Source organism: Lytechinus pictus, chromosome 19 (genome assembly GCF_037042905.1).
Source record: "Lytechinus pictus isolate F3 Inbred chromosome 19, Lp3.0, whole genome shotgun sequence".
Taxonomy (NCBI): domain Eukaryota; kingdom Metazoa; phylum Echinodermata; class Echinoidea; order Temnopleuroida; family Toxopneustidae; genus Lytechinus; species Lytechinus pictus.
The window spans coordinates 6,001,830-6,026,622 of NC_087263.1; the positions used below are offsets into that span (position 1 = coordinate 6,001,830).

The window sequence follows — 24,793 nt, forward strand, 5'->3', positions numbered from 1 at the left end:
CAAGTATTACTGAACATCCTGCCTGAGTTTCATGTCACATGACCAAGGTCAAAGGTCATTTAGGGTCAATGAACTTAGACCATGTTGGGGGAATCAACATCAAAATCTTAACCTAAGGTTAAGTTTTTGAAATGTCATCATAACTTAGAAAATATATGGACCTAGTTCATGAAACTTATACATAAGGTTAATCAAGTATCACTGAACATCCTGCATGAGTTTCACATCACATGACCAAGGTCAAAGGTCATTTAGGGTCAATGAACTTTGGCCGAATTGGGGGTATCTGTTGAATTACCATCATAACTTTGAAAGTTTATGGATCTGATTCATGAAACTTGGACATAATAGTAATCAAGTATTACTGAACATCCTGTGCAAGTTTCAGGTCACATGATCAAGGTCAAAGGTCATTTAGGGTCAATGAACTTTGGCCAAATTGGGGTATTTGTTGAATTACAGCCATAAATTTGAAAGTGTGTTGGTCTAGTTCATAAAACTTGGACATAATAGTAATCAAGTATCACTGAACATCCTGTGCGAGTTTCAGGTCACATGATCAAGGTCAAAGGTCATGTAAGGTCAAAGAACTTTGGCCACGTTGGGGGTATTTGTTGAATTGCCATCATATCTCTATAAGTGTATTGGTCTAGTTCATAAAACGTGGAAATAAGAGTAACCAAGTATCACTGAACATCTTGTGCGAGTTATAGTAGTTTTCAAAATCAGCACTGCTGCTATATTGAATCGCGTGATGCAGGTGAGACGGCCAGAGGCATTCCACTTGTTTCACTCAAAAAACAACTTTTGGGGTTGACCTCGATTTAGAGCACTTTGCTATTACATAATATATAGCTCCAAATACCAATGTTTTTTGTTTGTATGTGATGTACTGTTTCATGTAAATGTATTTGACTGTTAGATTTGGTAATGAAAGTCAATTCACCTCCATTCAATTCAATGCTACCATCCATACACTCTTATTTCAACAACACACAATGACTAGAAACGTACTCGGTCTTTTTATATATTCAATCATAAGTTTACATTTATAGTGGATCCGAATGAATGGTTTACACACAAAATCAATACAATACAGTGCAAAATAGTTCATAGAGTGACGCAGACAGATAATAGCAAAGTACATAAGGAAAATGCATATGGTACTAATATTAGGCCCACTGCAACCTCATTTTCATAGTCTGAATAAAAGCATTTTTGCTGAAAAAAATGTGTTGCAGTAATAATCCAAACCATATCCTCCTAGAAATGGCTGGTAATGTGAAATGTTTTGCAGTTTACACATGCATGCACGTAAAGCCAGGGTAAATATGCTGCATTTTTGTAAAGCGCTAAGAGAGGTATTAAGCACTATAATTATAAGCAAGTATAACTAGTACTTGATTGAAATTGCACCATCTATGAAAACATGTGAAGGTGCCATTAGTGCAGCGGAGTTCATCAATCTTTGAGCAACTGTCAAAGAGGACTTCAAATGCTACGACTCTTGTCGGCAACTGCTGAAAAGCAAATACCTTTGAGTAATTCTTGCAGTTTTATCAGGGATCAGGGATGCAACTTTGACAATTTTCTGAAAGTCATCTAGAATCAGCCATTTTTTAAACACAAAAACGTTTTTCTATCGCTGAAAATACGTTTTAAAAGTGTGAATTCATGATTTAGTCTGAAAAGTGGCATCCATGTGTAATTATCTTGGTGAAATCATGATTATCACCGAGGTTCTTGTGGGGTGCTTGTCTGGCAGTAATTTTCATGAAGAATATTGCTGGGAGTAATCAACATTTTGCAGTGGCAGCTTTCATTTATGGAGTAATTGGATCATGATGGGTGCAATTTGCAAGAGCCTTCTAGTATTCCGACATTGCCGTATATTCTTGGACCATTAACACAAAGCTTAGCACTGATAGTAAAACAATTGCCTATGATTTATTGCATTGACTACGATGTATAATCAATTGTAAAAATCAAGCATATGATCAACTGATAAGCTTTGTCTACTCCACCCTGGATATATATACATGTGTATAAAAAAGGTTGTGATACACAACAACACATGCATTCTAATATTAGTGTCTAATACAGACATCCAATTCTCAACAGCCGAGATAACCTGTGCACATTGAATAATGAAATGTTCTCAAAGGCTAACTTTTCAATAAGAACAAGCAATATAAACAGGTTTAAATTAAAACACATAGCTTGAATATTTGGAATACATATTGGTTCATAGGAGTCCATTTCCTATCTGTAAATATGTAGCTGTTGGATAGAAACTCGAAAAAATATCAATTTTCTTTACCCAAATTTATTTTTTAAAGAGTAAACTAAATTACGCATAATACCACATAACTCGTATAGGGTTTTACTTTTCTTATTTCATAAGGAAAAAAGTTTAGATATCTGAGAAAAGTGCACAAAAATATCAGATGTGTATAATCCCCCATTTTATACTTATAACATATTAAGCACAGAATTTAACTCGCAAGTATTTACAACTTAGACTATATAAATATATTTTCCTTTAAATGAAAACAATTCTTAGTGCAAATCATGAAAATAACAATAGCTGAATATCATGAATACAGTTCCCTTGCAAAACCAATTTTCATAGTAAATTATTGTAAGAAAACTGATTAAGCATAAAATTCCATTTCAATTAAATGATCCGATTGATTTCATCAAGATGACATAAGTTACAAATAATGCACAGAGGAATACAATATTTAGCACCCCATAATTCAGAATGGGTTGCAGAGCTTTACATGTTTACATGCAGTTTCAGATCCAACTTTTAGCTTTCCATACTCTTTATTACACATCGACTGAGGCACTGTCATTAACATCATATGTATGGTATCTCCAAATAAAAAAAAATGAGTATCTACATGTGTATATCAAATTTATAATTCCAACATCATACAGTCATGGTTTTCAAATACAAGTAAGGAATCATTGCAAACAGTAATATTGGATAGGTATGATCTTTAAAAATACCACACATAATATACTCCACTTAAAAAGCCTTGGCAATGATTTAGCCCCAAAATTTTCTAGCGCTTCAAATCAAACCTAAAATACTCCATTACATTATACACAGACATGAATTGAGGTCTACGTACTTGAAGTGAAATGTACATATACATAATTGCATGTTAATTACATGTACATATATAACGATGCTGTCGCACAGTGACTGAATTTGAGATTGGAGTTGGTAGCAAAATCTACATTGCCTTCCCAAGCGCCAAAACCTAATCTGAGTTTACAAACTTGATCCGGATGTCATTGATAGATCAACACTACGTAAAACTTGTCCCAAGACTTGGGGCCCCGTCTAACAAAGAGTTGCAATTGATCCAACTATGGAAAGCCAGCAATGTCAACATCTAAAATGCATGTTATTTCAAAATGTTTTATAATTATGATGAATATTTGTACATTCATCATGTATTCAAGAGGCGCGATAGCAGTCGGTAGAGCTGAAGATTTGGATTCCGGTGACCCAGGTCCGATTCCCACTTGGTGCGCCAGTGCTTTTTGGCAAGGCATAATCCTCATTACCAGGTCCCTCGGAGAGGACATTAAGCTATCAGTCCTCTGGTTGCTTGCTAAAAAGCATTCAGACATGATGTCTTAGCAATCAGGTAAAAAAATCCCAACAACCACCAAATCATTGTCAATTCAGTGTGCTTCTCTTTGTATACAAATGACATTGTGGAAAATTCCTGTAGGAAAAATTATGACATTGATTGATTTTCATACAGTTGAGGTTGATCGGATCGATAACTCTTTGGAAGAAGCGACCCTGATTAATTTCAAGTTTGGTGCTGTGCTGATATAAAACTGACTTAACACCAACACCATAAAATAAACACCAAACTTGAAACCACTCACTACACTGGTTAACAACACCGTCTGCCTTCCTCTTAACACTTTTTGTCAGACGGTGTTAGCCACATATTCAAATTTTAATTTCTTGCCATGAACAGTGACTTAAAACATTCCCACAAATTCCCCACTTTTACCACAAACAGTGGAATCACTAGGTAAAAATTCACATTTCTAATTCATACACAACATTTCAAATCATCAATACATACAAGTACTCCTGTGAACATTTTGAGCATTGACAACACAAAGTTCATCAAATCAAGGTGCAGACATTTTGTTTTCATAAAGATTTCATATCTTTTTACAAAATCAAGGTATTAGATTCGAAAAGAAAGCAGACATATAACAAATCAGTGATTACAGTCAATGATATAAATAATAAATGAAATAAAGAAAATCAGTTAGAACACCTAACTGATAGAAAAAGATTACATTATCGATAGACAGGAATCACTAATGATATCACGTTCATGTTAAAAACAATGCTTCTATTTAATTGTAATCTGGTTTGGCTGATGTAAAGTGAATACTGTCTGGTTAGAACTTTTTATTAAATTGAATCAAACATTTTGAATATTCCTGCATTGGTATTCATTCAAGGTATTCTTACAGGTACTGTACATTAAATTTGGGTAAAATATGAATTATGTATGTATGAATAAATGGTTAAACAGAATCCGATAAATATGGGGCAAGGTGGGGATTTCATAAAGCTGTCCGTAAGTTACGATTGTCTTTACAAACGACTAGTGACCCTTTCTTACAAACTAAATCAACAGCAATGGAAATCTGGTGTGTATCACTTACCACAAGAAAGGATCACCAGTCATTCCTTAAGTCGCTCGTAATTTATGAACAGATTTATGAAACACCCACCTGGATTAAAGCCTTTGAGCTAATGATGTTTACCATCTGAAATCTTTGAATCCATACAGTACATGTGTCAGAAGAAAAAATGTTTAACAAACATACATGTTCTTCAAATATCTAAAGTTTCTTTAAGATATATTTTAAAGGCAAAGCTTAGCAATGATCACTGAGCAATGTTTCGTGATTGGTTGAACTGACAGCTATGTATAACCAACTGTGAAAACCATGTGTATGATCGATCTCTCAAATTTGCATTAGGGGACCCAGGACCCGTTTCACAAAACCCTTCTCAGTCTAAATTCTTTAACATCCAACTGAAACTGTTATACAATCAACACACAGTTCTATTGGATATACATGAATGTGACTGTTGTGAAACCGATCCTACTTGGTTAACATACAATTAGTACACTCAGCTGATATATATAAATCATAAATAATCAAGGGTATAACACACAAGATACATAATACATATATAAATCAACATCTTCAAAAAGGGTAGCTACAATAATTACATTTGTCAACTTAAAATTTCTCAAGAGCACAACATTTTCAAGGTATTTGTGAATTTTGGTGCCGTGCTAATCACAGCCATGGCTAAGATTAAGAATGGACGGTTAGAATAGACACAAGTATGAGAACGTTATTTAATAGTGCTTACAGAACTGGTCATGGATATCTGTCTATTATATTCAACAAACTGTTGTTTAAAGCTAAATCCAACAAGCCTCCCAACAACCAATCGGTTCATATCAAACACCATATTTTTCTCATTTTCAAAGGAATGCTTTCAGTGGTAAGTTTAGATGATTTATTCATTGGATATGCTATTTATATGGACAACACTAGGTCTATGCGATTGGGGGGGGGGGATTAGATTTCATTTCTGTCTGCCTTAAGTATGTGTAATAATACAAAGACACTTTTTGAGGGAGGTATACAAATCTCTAACGATACAGGCTAAATCTCTCAGCTCACCCGACACTCAAATCATTCATAGCTGTGTGGGAGTAATAAATCATTTTCTTCACTATTAAAGCACGACAAAAGAGTACAATAAGATCAGAAACATACCATGTAAACCAAATTTTTATGTTTCCAGCTTCAATAACTTGAGCACAGATATCAGACCATAGCGTTGGCTAAACTTCAAAATCTAGCTTAAGTTTAACTTCAGAATATGGGCCTAAGTGTCTAGTTATTAATACTATGGGTAATTCGGGGGCCACCAATAATCAGTTCAAACCACTATCAGAACATTGAACACAACAAGATTTAAGAACTCAAAGAAAAAAACCCAGGTGTGCATGGAACTTTTAAAGGAATTAAAAGGAGACACATGGTTTTCAAAATAATAATGATGAAAAAAAATCTTTGTCTACTAAATAGAGATCATATCAACAATCTAGATAGATGTGCTAAAAATAAGTCACATAACTCTTATTTTCACTCATTCAGTGTTGCCATAAAAATCAGTAATGCAATCACTTTTTTACAAGGTTCAAAATAGAAATTTCTTGATACAATACAAACAACATCAACACGCACACACACACTTTAAATCTATATCCGTTTTCCAAGTTAAGTAGTTCATTTCTCTTATAGTACATCAACACTATATATCTGGCATAATATTTTCTTTTCTTCTTTTCTTTTTACAGATACTGTACAATCTGACACAAGAAACGTAACCATTGGACAAAAATAATAATTGTCTCTTCCATTTGTAGTACTGAAACAAGTGAATAAGGTGACAATGATTTAGACAGCTTTGAAGAAAAACAGACCATAAAGCATTCATTTGGTCACTCAAGACTAATTAAAGACAAGTCTGGAATAAAATTCTATCTATACACCTGTTTATCTTTTGAAGTAAAATGGCACATGAAATGAATGGATTGTTTAAGTGAAAAGATGGTTCTATATATTTTGAAGGATGTATTCAAATAATGAATCTTCATAAATTTATGTCCACTGATGTCTAACTTGTGATAACAACCAAGTGTTTATAATCATGTGATCTCTGCCTGACCAATCACATTCAAGCTCCCAGTAACACCCTTTATACCGGCTTTTGATTGAATAACACTTATTTATTGTTTATCAGTATCCAAGACTTTTCTATGTGTTGTGTCATGTAATAAGACAATTTAACCTTTCTTAATCAATGTAAAATACACCTAAATTCTAAGGGAGTCAGGCACAGATTGACTGCCAAATTTACTGAACACTTTGAAATTTTGCATCACTAATTGTCTTTCATGAATAAAGCCTTTGTGACTACTTGAATGTGTTGAATTGGCACAAAGGGGTTGCAAAAGACATCCATATAAAAAAAGAAGTATTGTTAGGGCACCCAAAAGCTATAAAGTGCAGAATTACTTTAAACCCACAAACCATCATATGTGCTGATGCCATCGTAACGTACAGACAGCAATATTCACATTAACATTTGGGCAATTCCACAATGTACATGAAGTACGTCCAACCCCCAATGTGTGGCACAGATTCGTCTCTGTCTTCTAATTCATATGAAAGTAGGCCATATATGAAAGGCTGTAATCTTGGAGTGAAATAGAAATGGAGAAAATTGGGGATCAGAAATATACAGAGGGTGATTGCATTGTATCAATGTCTGAACGTAGAGCCGATTTGACAATTCTGATAATTCACACGTCAGTTTAAGCAGCAGCTTTCTCGAGACCGTTGTGGTAGAGAAGGTTGATACTCGCATTCTTGAATATAGGGTAGGAAAAAATGAGAAAGGGGGAGAGGCGGGGGAGAAGGGGGGAGGTATGATCATTCACAAGCCAGCTTGTGATCAAAGCTACTTAGCGTGATACCAAAAGCCTGGACTGCACAGAGAGGATAGCTGTAATCCATGGTGAATACCTCCTCACCGACACGACCAAACTGCATGATAATGTAGTCCACTGGAGAGGATGAGAAAGATGGAGAAAATGAGATTGTAGATCAATTTGTGAGTTTTTGTTATCACAATGCTTCACTATCATTGTGCATTGTAATATCTAGAAGTGGCATCCTGTTATGAGGTGTCTTCAGAAATTGACCCATGCTTGTGGATAAACTCGTTGCATTTCTCTGATATTCAAATTGACTCAATTTGCTCTATGACCATGGAAAAGTACAATCTTGTAATCAATGTGTCCATCACCACCACCACCACCACCACCACCACCACCACCACCACCACCACCACCACCACCACCACCATCATCATCATCATCATCATCATCATCATCATCATCATCATCATCATCATCATCATCATCATCATCATCATCATCATCATCATCATCATCATATCATCAAATCATCATCATCATGACCAATATCGACACTATGATTATAATGATCATCATGATCATATCATCAACAACATCTTCGTCATAACCACCACCATCCCAGCATCACCGCCAAAACCAACATCATCACCATTTATCATTATCAAGATCACAATCCATTTTCATAGTTGTCGTCATCATCATCATCATCAATGTCATCATCAATATTATCAATATCATCATCATCATGACCAATATCATCACCATGATTATCATCATCATGATCATCATGATCACATCGTCAACATCGTCTTCGTAATAACCACCATCACCACCACCACCAACACCACCCCAGCAACACCGCCAAAACCAACATCATCACCATTTATCATTATCAAGATCACAATCCATTTTCATAGTTGTCGTCATCATCATCATCATCAATGTCATCATCAATATTATCAATATCATCATCATCATGACCAATATCATCACCATGATTATCATCATCATGATCATCATGATCACATCGTCAACATCGTCTTCGTAATAACCACCATCACCACCACCACCAACACCACCCCAGCAACACCGCCAAAACCAACATCATCACCATTCATCATTATCAAGATCACAATCCATTTTCATAGTTGTCGTCATCATCATCATCATCAATGTCATCATCAATATTATCAATATCATCATCATCATGACCAATATCATCACCATGATTATCATCATCATGATCATCATGATCACATCGTCAACATCGTCTTCGTAATAACCACCATCACCACCACCACCAACACCACCCCAGCAACACCGCCAAAACCAACATCATCACCATTCATCATTATCAAGATCACAATTCATTTTCATTATTATTATATTGATACTCACGATCATTGTCATGGACAATCTGAAAGTTTTTGACGGAGGCTTGCGTGACTCTGCCATGGAAATTCAGGACATAGGATTGCGTATCTGTCAAGGAAGAGAATCAAACAGAAGTGGTTAAACATAAATGACTCTAGCCACTATATGGTCTTCTTCTGGCACCATATATGTGATATATTCACTAACTCGTAGTAGTTATGGTGTGAAGATAATTTTTAATTGCTTCACTAATAGTACCCTGATCATTGCACTTTGGCCAGCAATCACACAGAGTATACATATTCTACACCCCAAAATGATCATTTAAACCATGCGTAATGGTACTATAAGATATAGTTTTTAAATTTACTATTAAATGTCCTTTTATATACATGTAATGGTAAATAATAATGTAAAGCATTCTTACCATCATTCCAAACAGGGGTTTTGTTGTGCAGCTCGAGAAGATTTTCCATGTCTTTCCTCTTGAATCGTTCTAACATACTTTCACGTTCCTACGAAACAAACAAAATAATAGAGAAGTTGAAAAAAATACTAGTAACAATAGTATCTATTTCTTCTGGTTATACACGTACAATCCGGTGGATTCACAATACGGTGCGCCATCTATCGGTTGCAGCGAATAGGCCAAATTTCTAACTTTGGGGTCGACATCGCACGCAGGCGCAGGCAACGCAGTGTATTTCATCTCGTTTCATTGTATATCAATAATTTCTTATAATCAAGAAATAAAATTCTTAAGGCTCTATCACATCGTTCCGTGCAAGCTCTGTGGGTGAGTTGCGGGCAATCAACTGCAACCACCCACAACAAAGTTTTGAGCATGTTCAAAACTTTTCTGCGTGCAAATTAGACGTGCGTGCGCTTCTGCGGGTAACAGCATGTGAGAAACGTGCGAGATACTGTCAATGCGGGCGACCTGTGGGCAGCAAAAAATTACCTGCAAGTCACACGCAAGACTTGCACGGAACGATGTGACAGAGCAATTAGTATCAAGAAATAACATTAGCTGATAAATCAGCTTGTCATATATATGACAGCATATGCTTATTCTAATGAGACAGCCCCTTCACAAATGATTTCTAATTAGTTACTTACATTCCTTGGTTTATGTTCTACTCTCATATGATCAAGGCTCATTCCTGGAATGATAACTGTCATCTTACGTGGTCCCTTACATAAAACCCTCCAACCCACCCTATCAGTACCTTTATCTAAGATATGATTTATAAATGAGATACTTACATTCCTTGGTTTATGTTCTACTCTCATATGATCAAGGCTCATTCCTGGAATGATAACTGTCATCTTACGTGGTCCCTTGAATCCTAGTACATTGGTATCCTGGTTTGAATAATATGAAAGAAAATCCATATTTTATTGTTTGAAATAGACATGAAATGAAATACTCCAAAAAATTGCTTGCCTAATTGATCTTGGGCCCGGCAGCCGCTGTGCAGCGCCAGATCGACAAGGCTCTATCCCTTTATTCGTTGAACGCCAAACAGGGTAGCAGCAACTCCCATCTTTTCGACGTCTTTTGGTCTGACGTGGCCGGGGTTTGAACTCTCGACTTCCCAGTTGTGAGACGCATGCTCTACAATTGAGCCAACACACCGGTTAAAATTATCAAAATATAAACGACTATTCAAGTCAGAAACATGCTCATATTGTCAAAATGTCTTTTTTTACCTAAAAAAAGAAACACAGCTCAAGTTGATTTCCAATTCAAGAATGCTTTGAACAGAGTCATCTCAAGACCTAAAATACCTCATGTAGACTATGCATCCTTATCCAGGATGTGACATTTTGATATGGCCTGATATGTAGTCGAACAATATACACTCACTACAACAATGAATGATTTCCTTCTAGTCTACACAATACTTATACCATATTATTTGCCAACATTTTTCAATGGAGATCAAATGACCATTACAGTTTTACAACCAAAATTCACAATATATGATTATTTCTCGTAAAGGTAGACATGTATGCATCAGGACAATCCTAACTCACAAAGTCCTCTGGCAAATAAGAAGACCATGTGCCAGTGCCCCCCAGCTATAAGAAGTTACTTACATAGTAAACTACAGCTAGTTCATTGCGAATGTTACCACCATCTGGTAATGCGCCAGGTTTACCTGGGGCAAGGCCTCCGTCGAAGATTGTGAATTGTGTGCCCATGAAATTCGCCCTGTACATAAGAGGACAAGAAAGAGAAATATTCATGATTTATCATTAACAGTTATTACTTCTTCAGTGTATCGTTTGTTGAATTTTTACAATACAAAACATACAAATCAGTTTGAATGACATACAAGAGGTACCTTTAAAATATTTTTAACATGCCCTAGGCTTAGCCGAGGGTGTTTGGACAGTTAGAAAGAATGAAGTGCGGGGATTTAAACTATAGCTCACAATTAAATCATGTGCATTATTTGTTTTATGGCATAGAGATGTGAGCCCTTAATTCAATATAAAACCATCTCTAGTCTAGTCACCATAGTTTACTAATAACTCATTACTGGTTATGAATAAGATTATGGATTATCTCAACAATTCTTAGTAATATATATGCCTGGGCTGTTTCATTAAGCTGTTCGTAAGTTGAGAGTGACTTTAACAACGACTGGTGATCCTTTCTTATGGTAAATGGTATACACCATTAATTATTCATTGGTGATTATTTACCGCATAAGAAAGGTTCATCAGTCATTCTTAAAGTGGCTCTCAACTTACAAACAGCTTTACGAAACACCCCCCCTTATGCGCATATACACAACCAATTATTTGATTAGAATCCAGTACGTCATTTTAACAAACTATATTGCTTATTATTTTATTTGATATTCAAATAACAGAGTACACAAGGAGAATATTAATTAAGTGAGACAAATAGTGGGCGCGTCGTGGTCTAGTGGTTCTGACTCCCGCCTTTCAAACAGAGGATCGTGAGTTCAAATCCTAGCCTTGTTTTCCTTCAGCTAGAAATTTATCCACACTATGCTGCACTCGACCCAGGTGAGGTAAATGGGTACCGGCAGGAAGTAATTTCTCAAAAAGCTGTGCGCACCAGAATCGGTAGACTAGCTTAGCCGGGGTAATATAGGAGCGCCTTCAGCACCTAGCAAGGTGGATACGTGCGCTATACAAATCCTATATTATTATTATTATTATTAGTTAATACCCCTAAGTACTGAGCAAAAACAAAAACCCTACCTTAGTTTACCAACAAAGTTTTCACCATCTCTAGAAAGGTCTGTGGGGTCTGTCGTCATGAGATAGTTTGACGTCTTACTCTTCTTTCGCCTTCTAGCCGCTAGCAGAAATTGCTGTAAAACATAATAGCTTTACAAATTATACTATGAATGTAGAATTAAAAATAAAATACTCTGTAAAACTACACAGCGATGTTTACTCTTTGGATGCTAATAGGTCACAATAGCCTAGAATACATGTACATACTTTTTTTCTAAGTTTTTCTTCATGAAAAGTGGCTTAGTTGGTAGAGTGGCAGTCTTGTATTCCAAGAGACTCAGGTTCTAAACTTACTCTGTGTCTTGTTCCCTTTCTTAAGGCATTTAATCTCAACTGTTTGGATGCTAATAGGTCACAATAGCCTAGTATACATATCTTCCAAGCTTTTCTCTGTGGGTGGAGCAATGGTCTTATATTCCCGGGGACTCGGGTTCTAAACTTATTACATGCCTAGTTCCATATGTTCAGGTATTTATCCACATCACCAAGTCCCTCAGAGAGGACCTTAAGCACTCTGTCCTGTGGTTACTTACTATCAAGCATTCATGCTTTCTTAGCAGTCACTGAACAAGTTTTACCACTCGATTTGATATGTAATACTGCAGAAATACTCCTTACAAAATTAGGAAACCATAGTATATAGCACATTGACTTTTTGTAGCAAAATACACAGAAAATGTGAAAATGATTATACAGGGTTCCCACAGAAATTTGAAAAAAAAAACAGAATTCCATGACTTTTCCATTGCTGCTTCCATGACTTCCTGTGACGTGACTGACGTCCCGGGAGTTATGTAGAATTTGGGATGTCAAAAAAAAACTGGGAAAAATGGAAATCATAACACCAGTTATAATGAGAGTTGCGAGACACAACAAACTGGAAAGCTGCCATAACCAAGAGGTAAATGCAATTCCATGACTTTTCACAATTACATTGTGAAATTACATTGATCCAATAACCATATTTGTGTAAGTTTTATAAAAAAGAGACATAATATAGAGATGATTTGTCTCAAATTACGGTTTTGTAAAAAAATAAATAAAAAATGTATATATATATTATTATTATTTTTTTTTAAACAATATTGTATTTTTAAAAGAAAAAACGTACTGGTTGGCTGCTCTGGTTATAGCCATCTGAAACCTACCTTTCTTCCATCCTCTCTCTCCATGTGTAAGTAGTACGTGGGATAAACGCTTCGATCTACGCCCTTCTTATCACGTGTGATCCGACACCTGACCGACTGTCCCTGGGGAGCCGGTGCCAGGACAAACCGATCAAGCTCTGGTCCATCAAGGACGCCCCCTACTGCTCCGGCAAGGTTATTGTTCCCGCTGTCTGGTCTCTGCTGTAGGGACAAAGAGGATTTTTTTTTTTGGGGGGGGGGGGGTTATATTCAGGTTAACTACACTTCAAAGAACAACTATTATCAATCATTGATAAAATCATAAAACAACAAAAATGCTAATCTTAGTTGTTTTGGACCTTATAAAATTCATTATTCTTCCTTATGACATTTTAACAGCTCATGACATGAATTAAAAAGCTCCAGAATTTCTCCTTTCCCCAAACTGTTTGAGTTCCATGCACTCAACACAGAAAATCATGTTTGGGACTACAAGCAAACGTTTAGGAATAAAGTTTAGTTCTGTTTCATGTTTATGCTTTGCATGTTATGGGCATCTGATCACAAAATGAATGTTTCAGGTCTTGAGAGATATTTTGGCTCAGAGGAAAACCCTAATAATAAGAGAATCTTAGCGAGCTGTTATCTTGCCGGGTTACAAGAAAAGTTAAGACAATTTTCAGAACACCACCCTTGGACTTTGAACAAGGTCCAGGGTTCAAATCCCAGAGCAGCTGTAGCATTTTGAGATTAAATACCTTCTTTTCTTGCACTGGTTGTGTCGGCGTGGTAAAGTTTCCACCCCCACCGGCTGTGTACCCTGTTGTGGTGAGGGTCTGTACAGGGGCTTCGTACCCCGACGTCTGGAGGGAGGTGTAAGGGGGAGGGGCGGGGCCGATGTTGGCTGGGGCTACGATTCCTTCTGGTAGGGTCGAGGTGGGTATACCGTCGTCTGGATCCTCAAAAGGCACTGTGCCGGAGATGCCCATGGCTTTCAGTTTGCGTTCCGTTTCTACATAGGACAGCAGATACAGTATGGAAGAGTGTTAAAATGAAACGTTAGTCTTAGTGTCTTCACTACGCTGGACTGTGCTGCTTGGAACTTTCCACCCCTAAAAGTTTCCAATGGGCACTGAATGGAACACGACACCCACCAGCCCGGCACTAACTTCCCCACTGACATTGAAAATGAAAGGAAAATTAAATTTCTAATGGCTAAGCACTGACAAACCATCTGCAATATAGTTTTTGTCCCCTTGAACTCCTGTAACAAGAGGCTGGACAAACAGATGTTCCACCAATAATGATTCCCTAGTAAATTTCCTTGTTGCAATGTATTTTGTGCACCTATGTATTAGCTCATAATATCTACACCAATATGTGATACATTTTTTTCCTGTTATTATACATTGGACCAATCAACTAAAATTGAAGTGATTTTAACTCTCCATTGTCATTGGAAGATGATCAACATACTACGCCATCATCATTTTAAGATATTGAACTGGGGTGCATTCCATGAAATGATTTCATCAATGAATTCACTGACAACTCTACGAAGCTACCAAATCATTGCATCTGACTGGCTGACAACACATTTGCCTTTGAAATATATATACAGGATGCCTTTGTGAAACTAGGTCCTTACCTGTTGCTCCTTTGGATTTTGGCATTGGTTCCGGGTCGGTAGAAGATTCTTCCACGGTTAGGACCTGGACCGTTGTGAAAGATCCAGAGTTATTTAGCGTGTACGTAGCTGCCGGTCCATCTATCCCTGTATACAAAACAACAAAGGAAAGTATTTAATGGCTGCGGAACCTAAAAAATTCAATCAATTGAATAATTATGGTGCTGATGACGACGACAACAACAACAATAATAATAACAATAATAATAAATGTGATTTATAAGGCGCCATATCCGTTTAATTCTAAATATACCCCAGGAGCACAAGTGGATGGGGAGCCAACAAAATAACAAAAAAGCACAGAAATGTTATACTCAAATCATTGATAAAAACAATTTATGAAAGTTTTCATTTCAATGTCGTAATCTACTACAGACTTTTTCAAAGGTATTTTTTATCACATTTATTGAAAAAAGTGTGGCTGAGTGGCAGTAGCCTCGGCTTTCTTCTGTGGCCCCTGGTATGTACATGTTCATGCCATGTTGGTGACAAAGTTATACTGTATTAACTATTGAGGGTAAATTTTAAAGGGATGGTCCGGGATGAAAATATTTATATCTTAATTCATAGAGTAGAATTCACTGAGCAAAATGCTGAAAATTTCATCAAAATCGGATAACAAATAATAAAGTTATTGAAGTTTAAAGTTTAGCAATATTTTGTTAAAACAGTCGTCATGAATATTCATTAGGTGGACTGATGATGTCACATCCCCACTTTCCGTTTTCTTATGTTATTACGTAAAATCATAATTTTTTCATTATTTCATACTTGTGTGAATAATATGTCGCTGTTATAATGAAATAAGTTGCAGCAATAAAAAGCTAATGCACTAAATCAGTTGTAAATCAATTTTTCTAGTTCTTGGAAGAAAAAAATTGAATAAACCTAATTTCATATAATAAAATACAAAAGAACAAGTGGGGATGTGACATCATCAGCCCACCTAATGAATATTCATGACGACTGTTTTCACAAAATATTGCTAAACTTTAAAATTCAATAACTTTGTTATTTTTTTATCCGATTTTGATGAAATTTTTGGCATTTTGCTAAGTGAATTCTCCTCTATTTATTTAGCTATAAATACTTTCAGCCCGGACCATCCCTTTATAAAGCAATGGTGCCAAGGTACAGATTTGTGTAGGCCTAAACAGAAATAGCAATTTTTAATATATTTTTTTTTCTTATTTCAAACAGTAGATTCACAGAACTGCATGTTTCATAATGCACACTCCAGTTTGAATTTTCCAAGAAGAAATGAATATAAAAGATAAACCAGAGAAAGCAACCAACTTAATTATCCCCACAGGAGAAATTTACTCAGAAATCAGGCAGGGCTTTCAACGCAACAAAAAATTATAATACAGAGATACAACAGGAGCATATGCATATTTTCAATCAATGCAAAAGCAGGGAGATATTGAATAGTATTTGTATTTTTTGTGACACACAATATTTTCAGACAATGAAGAAAATTGACATGACAAAAACTGAAATGATACAATCCTTTTACGTCATACCTTAATTTATTCATCATCCAATTTTGATGATTCATAAATGTATTACTTGTTGATTAGGCCCTATTGTTGATCATTAATTTATTCAATACAAGTTCATATACTGGCCATGGTAGATCACTTACAATGTCAGTATTAAACATTACTGTACATTTAAACTTAAATGCATGTTTTCTTTTACATTTGATTTTAAAAGCAATAGCCATGAAAAATGTTTTACTGAAATGATGCAAACATTTTACGTCATAACTTTAATTCATTCCTCATTCAATTTTGATGATTTTAATCAATGTATTACTTGATGATCATTAATCTATTCAATACAAGTTCATATACTGGCCATGGTAGCTCACTTTTTAATACAATATGTTCATAACTGTACATCTAAATTTTAATATACTTGTATGTAAATGCATGTTTACTTTGATTTTAAAAGCAATAGCCACGTCTTTATTTTAATGAAATTCATAAAATGGCCAAGCTCTTGCCTAGTCCGACCATATTTCCCCCTTTTTAAACAAAATCATCTCCCTAAAATGTCATGGTTCATATTGATCACCCGTATTCCCGGATATCATGGTTTCCCAACCTAATAAACCCTTCTCCTGCATGAAGTCATCGTCACGAACGACCCCGTGTAAGACGAGATCAGACGCCAGGAAATGAAAGCTTCTCACGGTACAACATCACCAATTTTTATGAGGAAAGTGATTTATCTCGGACTGATGAGAGTGTGGTAGTAATCGGAAGATGGGTCTCCGTATCATGATTACTCAACGCGACGCTGACATATTCAGGACTCCTTGATTTATGCTGTCTGCCGTGTGTTTAATAGATAAATTTCACTCACTGGATTGGAAATACATATATGTACAAGTTCATGCATTAAACTTTGATAATTCTAGGGCAAGGACGGGGCTGCCAATCCACAAGATTTGTAAATTGAAGAAAGGAAAAAAAAGGATTTGGGGTGGAAAAGAGTATTCTGAACTTTCTCCATAGTTTGCGTATGAATACGATTTTAAGAAGAGTATTTTTTTTCATAAAACCTGCAGTAGTTTTATTTTAAATAAAAGAATTGAATTTACTGCAATAAGGAACATTCGGCATCTCTACAATGTGTCTCCTCTAAAGGTTACATTTCTAAAACTGCACACATGGGTAAAATTACACACACAAAAAAAGCACAAAAATATGCAGGGCCAATGAGAGCCATTTAGAGCATCAATTGCCATGGAATAGATAGTCCTTTTTTCATTTTTAAAGTTATCCAGCCCAGCACGCATGGACTTTCTAATATACGCATATTTTATGATCTCTGAGAAGTAAAGACATTCAACTTTTTTTTTTTTATTATGTTGTGTAAAAAGGAGTCTTGAAATCCTAGAAGGAGGGGGGGGGGGTGGGGTAATCACCAACACCTATCAATCCCTTAATATTTAAAAGCTGTAAATATCAAATCAGAAAACTGACTCTAGATCTCACTTGAAATCTATATCTTTAGGGTACATGTATTCCAATAGTTGATTGATCCCCCATCAACTATTTGCCCAACTTGCATTCCTTCTCAAAGAATAAAATTGTTTATTAAATGTCTTCATTTCACAAGCAACCGGAAACAAGGAGAGTGCTTGTAAATAAAGTGCTGGTAAAAATTTACATATGTACCCATAGGATATTTGAACAGATCCAACAATAAACCTGGGATTTTTTTCCCTATTAAACCAAAGCCTCAAATTCTCCTAAAACCAGGCGCTGGTTTTCATTAATCTAGATTTCCAGACTCTCAAGGGAGCAACTATATATCTCAACACAGAACAGCATTTCTTCTCGCAGTATTTAATCATGATTTTAATTTTCTGCCTAGCACCCTCCCTGCCATCCCCTTCTCTGTCTCTCTCTCTCTCCCTCTACAACCTTCTATTTTCCCCTATTTTTTCCAATCATTTGTCTTCATGCCCTCCCTATAAACTTCAGAAAAGATTCATACTCATCCCTATCCAGCAGATTTGTTTGCCTGTCATTAAATTTCCTGTTTTTTTTTTCTTAATCTGGTTCTGACTCTCTCAGTCTCAACTCTCCCCCTCCCCCACAATTTTTTCTGTCTCCCCTCCCTAAACTCTCTTTCTCTGTGATTTCATCTTTTCCAATAATTCTTCGTATTTCCTGATTCTTTCTGACTGCTCCAGTCACACAAAGAAAACCGACTCCAAACCAAACACGATGGCCCGTATTCTGAAGTCAGTGCTAAACTTTTTATGGGGAGCTAAAAATTAATTCTGTTTGTATTGTGTATTTCTTATGTTTACTAAATATTTTGTTTCCTTTTGCTTTCATAATGAAGAATAATACTTCAGTTATCATTCCTAGACAACTACAAACAATTTGGGTGTCATATCAGTTAATAAATTGAATGTGTACTGTTAGGGATTTGTGCTCCAATTGGCTCTCCATAGTTAAACCAGAGTTTAATTTAAACCCGAGTTCAGAATACGGGCCCATATCTTTGATTGATCAGGGGGGTGTTTCATCAATATTTTCGTCCGACAACTGTCAGCGCTGACTAAAATTGTCAGCGCTGACAATTTAGTCAGCGCTGACAAAAATTCGTTTCATCAAACTCTCGGAGCTTCTCTGACTATTGTCAGTGAATTTTTATTTTACAAATCGTCTTGAACGAGGTTCGCTGACTAATTAGGCCACGCCCACTCCCAAAGTCGTGATAAAACAAATTAAAGATGTAAAATTGGTTGATGTTTTCGCCGCCACGATTCGAAATGAAACGAAGAAATGAGAAGAAGCGAAGGTCCTCGTAGACGTGAATGAGGATTTTACCGTAAGTAAAACCCTTCAAAATGTCGTTCATATTGTATGTAAGGTGATTGAATTATTCGTTGTGCGTGATTATCAAATGAATTACAAGAAAAGAGGATCTTCTGGCAGGACCCCTGTCGATACGATCGGTGAACTTGACAGTACAAAATCCAGTCTAGTCCCATACCCGTGTTTCTGTGTCTGTAGAACTATCTCAGGTCCAAACTAACGACACGGCTCACGGCTGTCACGTTTTTATGATCCGCACATGGCTGCAATTTTATAAATTTTGCAAAGAGAATTCTTTATATTGTTCTACCTTTATGTCATTCTATGTTGCAAATCATATTTTTTCATTTCCTTTGGTTTTGTAATAATTTTGTTGCTCGGTGTGGTCGGAGATATCCTTGATCACCAGGCAAACCAGCGTGTGCAATTGTAAATGTACACATATCCAATGGGGCCATCCTAATTCTGTGTTACAGAAATTGGAATTGAACAGGAGCTAAATCACATGGTAATAGTGTGAGTGGTAAATTTGTAAAGTGGATGTTCTCAACTATTAATGTAGGCTTAGCCTTAGCAAGTCACAAGTCGAATGAAGTGAAGGCTCTCGACAGCTGGCGAGGATTCGGGGGGGGGGGGGTGATGCGATTGTGGCAGAGGTGCATTCACACCCAATAAAAATTAAAATCTAGATATAAAAAAATTATTAGATCTAAGTTTTAAATAGTGCAACCGGCCCGTGGCCGTACTGGTATAGCTTATAGGCCTAGATCTATCTTAAATTATCTTGACTTTGCGCACCCAAGTGAAATGAGCCATTGCATAGCTCCCTTTTAAAAAAAAGATTGATCGTCCAATTTGGGGGAGACAAAATAATGCTCTTCATTTGTGTGCGATTATGAAGTTTGTTTTGCTTTTATTTTTCTAAGTCAATTTTTTAGACAAATTACTATTTAGCATGAATCTGCAATAGCATCGGTGTTATTGGGGTAAATAAATTAAATTATTGTTGATAATGTCTCTTAATCTATTTTTTGAAAAATACTGTCGTACCACATAAAGTTAGAGTCTAGTCATACCTAACCTTAAATAGCATGTAAAGGTTAAAGGTTTCTTCATTAGAAAAAAATATAGGAGAATATGGAATGGATCTCATCAATCCCAAGTATTTTTCTGCCTTGAATCTCATATTAAAGTTCCATTGAACAAAGGTCACAGTCCAGAAATAGTTGACAGTTTGATGGGGATGCAATTTGCTGCAGTTATGAATTAGGAGCCTATTCATATTTTTTATTAATTTGATCGTGGCTTTTAACCGGCAAGGTATCCAAGCGCTATTGAGTTAGAAAAAAACTTTTATTTTTATTTTTTAATTAAAAAAAAAAATTATTGAAAAAGCTGTTTTACTATTTTGTATGGTCAATGTGTTAATTACCGTCTTGTTTATAATCAAGTGAAAATTATATGAATTAACAAGGATAAATTGTTGACCGATTGTTGGTAAATTCTATAAATTTCAGGATAATAAAAGAAGAAAAATGATTGGTATATTCGATCATTCCCCTTTATGAAATGTCAACAATATTCATTGAAAGTGCAGTATTTTTCAATGATCACTGTAAATCTACATATTTTCTTTGCTACATGTATAACAATGTGATATTATTAATATTTTAATTTCAGACTATGGACATTTGAACAGTATGCAGAAGAAGACGGATCTGGAACTAGAAAGCAAGGCTCTGACTGGTCTACTACAGCAAGGAATGTGCCAGCGGCCAATCTGATGAACATGTGACAGAAGATTTGGCGATGGGTGAAGAAATACTGAGATTGAAATGCAACCACAGGTAACATGTAGACTAGTAAAATGCGATAATGATTAAAAAATAATGAAGGATATTGTTTTGGTTGCAGAATGTAAAATCATAAAAACCCACATCAATGACAATGAAATCGGACTGTGACCAGATTTTCTATTTAAAGTCAGTTTGAAATGCAAACATTACATAAGCATGAAAGACATAATAGATTCAATATATTTTGCATGTTAGCTGCAGGGTCAGCAGAACGGTTTTGAAAGTGAGGGGGCTGAGCCGAAAGTGGGGGGGGGGGGGGGGCTGACCAATGCAATAAATCATAAGCAGATGGTCAATTTTACATTTTTGTACATGGTTTTGGAAAACAGTGCGGGGGCTGAAAAATATGAAATGACCATCTGGTTACGATTTTTTGCATGGTCAGCCCGTTCACTGTAAAAACCGTTCCGCTGACCCTGCAGCTAACATGCACCCCCCCCCCCCGCCGGTTTCCGGAGCCCCTGCTCTCACCCCTCAATCCATTTAGCACTACTTGCTCATGTGTATGTACATACAAGCTACATTGTGAGGAATAATTTCACTTTTTAAGTTTCTCAGCCAGAGCATATGTCATTTACTATTGTTTGTATTTTTTATTAACATAATAAAAACTTGAACCCTTTATTTACCCCCTTCTATATGAAACCTGGTAATCAAAAGATGTTTTATTTCCTGTTTTTAGACATGTACATATACATGTGAGAAGAAATACCAGATTATGGCAAATATTTTAATTAGTTATTTCAATACTATTTTTCCTTCAGGTGGAGGCTTCAACCAAACTTTTCAGACAGACATGAGATACAAAGTTACACAAGTATAAATGGTTGAAGGTTTAGGAGAGCCAGACAAGAAGGCAGGAAATGTGATGTCACTTGTAAGTTAAAACACACTTAATTATGACTGCCTCACTTTGGCGAAGAAAGTAAAGTCACATTAAAAAAATATTAAATTACTGGTACTGCTCTCTTCTTTATTTGGTCTACTCAAATATTTGAAAACAATGACATCTATAAGTGCTTAGATGCTTAATTGATTAATGGTGATATTTATTGGACAGTTGTAAAACAACCAATATCAATCAATGCTAGATGGTGTGACTTGCTTTCTATTGCCAAAGTAGTAAATGAATGTTCCATTGTTCTGCATTCCTATTAGACCCCCCCCCCCCCAAAAAAAAAAAAAAAATTATATCTCTTGTAGGCCTGTATAAATGTAATGCCTACAAAAGCAGTCATGAAACCTCATTAATTCAAATGATCTTGGTAGGGGGGGGGGGGTGCCTCAGGATCTTGCCTGTTGATTGTGCACTCGCTTCAGAAATCATGCTGCTGTTCCTGATGTTTTTTTTTTTTTTTTTTTTATATGATAACATGACTCTTGCATGAAATCAGCATTTGGCTCAAGAAATAAAGACCAAATGTGATAATATTGGATTTTGACTCCCTTTCTTTGGTAAACCAATGAGAAAAACCCAAGTCATTAAAATCAATTGTGTATAAAAAAGAGGAAATTTTAATCATTTTCTTATGCATTTCTTTGTTATTAACTTTTTTGTTTTCATTGTTTAATAAGGCTTTGGTGACAATATTTTAACCATTTAGAACTTAAAGTTCTTATTTCAAACATTAGAAATAAAAAAATGTAAGTTTTAACAATGATAATTAAATTAAGAATAAATGACTGATATCAATAATGATGGAAATTGATATCTTTGTTAATAAAATATCACATGCTCTATAAATTAAATCCATTTCAGTTACTTCAATGAACATGGACAGCAGCAGGAGCAACAACAACCATGCAGGGAACATCAGGCGCAACATAAATAACTTCATCAAGAGATGCAACAACCACAGTGGTAAACATCAACAGCAGTAGCAACAACGACAGTAGAAACAAAGCCAACAGCAAGGATTCTAACAAGCAATCATACAAGCAACAACATCAATAGATGCATCAGGAGATGCAACAGCCACACTCGTAAACAGCAGCAGTAGCAGCGATGACAACAGCAACCACACAGGCAACACCTTGAGCAACATCAGTAGCAAAAATAACTAATTGCACCAGGAGATGCAACAACCACACCCACAACACCAAGAGCAGCAAAAACAAACAGCAATTCCAGCAATCACGATGACAACAGCAGCAGCAACACCAACAACACTCATGAACATTGAAAAAACTTGTACAAAAGTCAATGAGGTCGCATTTTTCAGACATTATCAGACATTATTGATTAAAAAATGCACAATGATTTATTTGGGTTAAAGAAAATTATGTTTGAAAAAATGTGTACATTTGAAGATGTTTCCTATGTATTGATTGATATAATATAGTTTTAAAGATGAAAATATTATTCTTGAAATGTCTACTTTTTATTTGTCATTGACTAAAAATAAATACATTTTCTTTGAATTTTCTCAATGAAATGAAAAATAAGCAATTTATTAAAATGTTATATTCAAAATCAACTGAAATTGATCGATTTTAGCTGCAAAGGCCCTCAAAAGGCTGATTAGTCGGTGAAAATTGGATTAGTCGGTGAAAATAAGTTTTGTCGGTAGGTGAAGGCCACCGACAAAATTAGTCGGTGGTTTCCAATAATTTGTCGGAGAAAATCACCGACAAATTTTCATGAAATGGAATTTAGTCGGTGATGGCAAAATTGTCGGTGAAAATGAAATTAGTCGGTGAAAATCACAATTAGTCGGAGAAAACCACCGACTAATTGTTTGATGAAACGCCCCCCAGGAGGGTGTTTCACAAAGTTTTAAGTATGACTTAGAGTCGCACTCAAATGCCGAAGCATACATGATATACAATGCGTAATCTTATTAAATTAATATGCAGTGGTACGCGTCCTCTTGGTATGATATGGCCAATGCCTTTCTAATGTATACCGCACGCAACTAGGAATTGGAGTGCGACTCATTCTCATTACGCTTTCTAAAACTAGTTTACTGGAAACCGGTTCAGGAGACCAGTTTGGAAGATCGCTTTGCTAGCATTCCCATTTGATCACCCGAAAGTGGTTTTCAAAATCACTTCACGTAAGGCGATCTTGTTGGTATGGGAACGCTCTCAGTGGGGCGCAAAATTCGAAATCGCAGCGCAGGCATTCTACACAGTGAGTGGAGAAGCGCGCTCAAAATGTGCGAAGATGATTTGATTTATTGATTTCCATTTCAGAGTACCGGTAGTATATAATATGACAAACATAACAAATTAAATTTTTTTTACAAAAGACATACGGTTGATGTCTTGTGCATTTGTGCAGTTGATTTGTGCATTATTTGTTGTTGTTTTTTCTGCCACACTCTCACTCTCATCTTTATCTGGTGATTTTTTTTTTTCAATTCCTTTTTTTCAATTCAATGTCTTTCAGTCTACATGTATTTTCATATCCCCTTTGTCGATGCAATGTTTACCCAAACTGAACAAAATAGTTTATCACAAATACATATATATATTAAAAAATACACAAAATGATCATACCGTAAGTAACGGTGTATTAACCGCACCTTTTTCT

The 24,793-nt window shown here is 35.8% G+C and overlaps 1 protein-coding gene and 1 long non-coding RNA gene across 2 annotated transcripts; one reads left to right on the forward strand and one right to left on the reverse strand.

The window, feature by feature from the left end:
• Positions 1-1,020: 1,020 nt before the first annotated feature.
• LOC129283142 (tubby-related protein 3-like) lies at positions 1,021-17,689 on the reverse strand. The gene is made up of 10 exons (XM_064114052.1): positions 17,668-17,689; positions 15,021-15,146; positions 14,131-14,384; positions 13,394-13,594; positions 12,207-12,319; positions 11,067-11,181; positions 10,083-10,328; positions 9,391-9,478; positions 8,988-9,071; positions 1,021-7,715 (listed from the first exon to the last, which is right to left on the reverse strand). Exons 1-10 carry the CDS (start codon positions 17,687-17,689, stop codon positions 7,582-7,584), a joined length of 1,383 nt encoding a protein of 460 aa, XP_063970122.1. The 3' UTR covers positions 1,021-7,581.
• A 1,632-nt stretch (positions 17,690-19,321) lies between these two features.
• Positions 19,322-23,615, forward strand: LOC135157599 (uncharacterized). Its single transcript, XR_010296595.1, has 4 exons — positions 19,322-19,415; positions 21,083-21,249; positions 22,023-22,135; positions 23,018-23,615. It is a non-coding gene; the product is annotated as an uncharacterized LOC135157599 (long non-coding RNA).
• The last annotated feature ends 1,178 nt before the right edge of the window (positions 23,616-24,793 follow it).

Bases quoted from the DNA above. Each gene is read 5' to 3' on its own strand.
- LOC129283142 (XM_064114052.1), bottom strand. From the start codon at position 17,689: ATGCCGAATGTTCCTTATTGCA. The intron at 14,385-15,020 runs GTAAGGACCTAG...TGTCCTATGTAG, and splicing joins AAAATCCAAAGGAGCAACAG to AAACGGAACGCAAACTGAAA. The intron at 11,182-12,206 runs GTAGGGTTTTTG...TCTTATGTACAG, and splicing joins AACTTTGTTGGTAAACTAAG to GGCGAATTTCATGGGCACAC.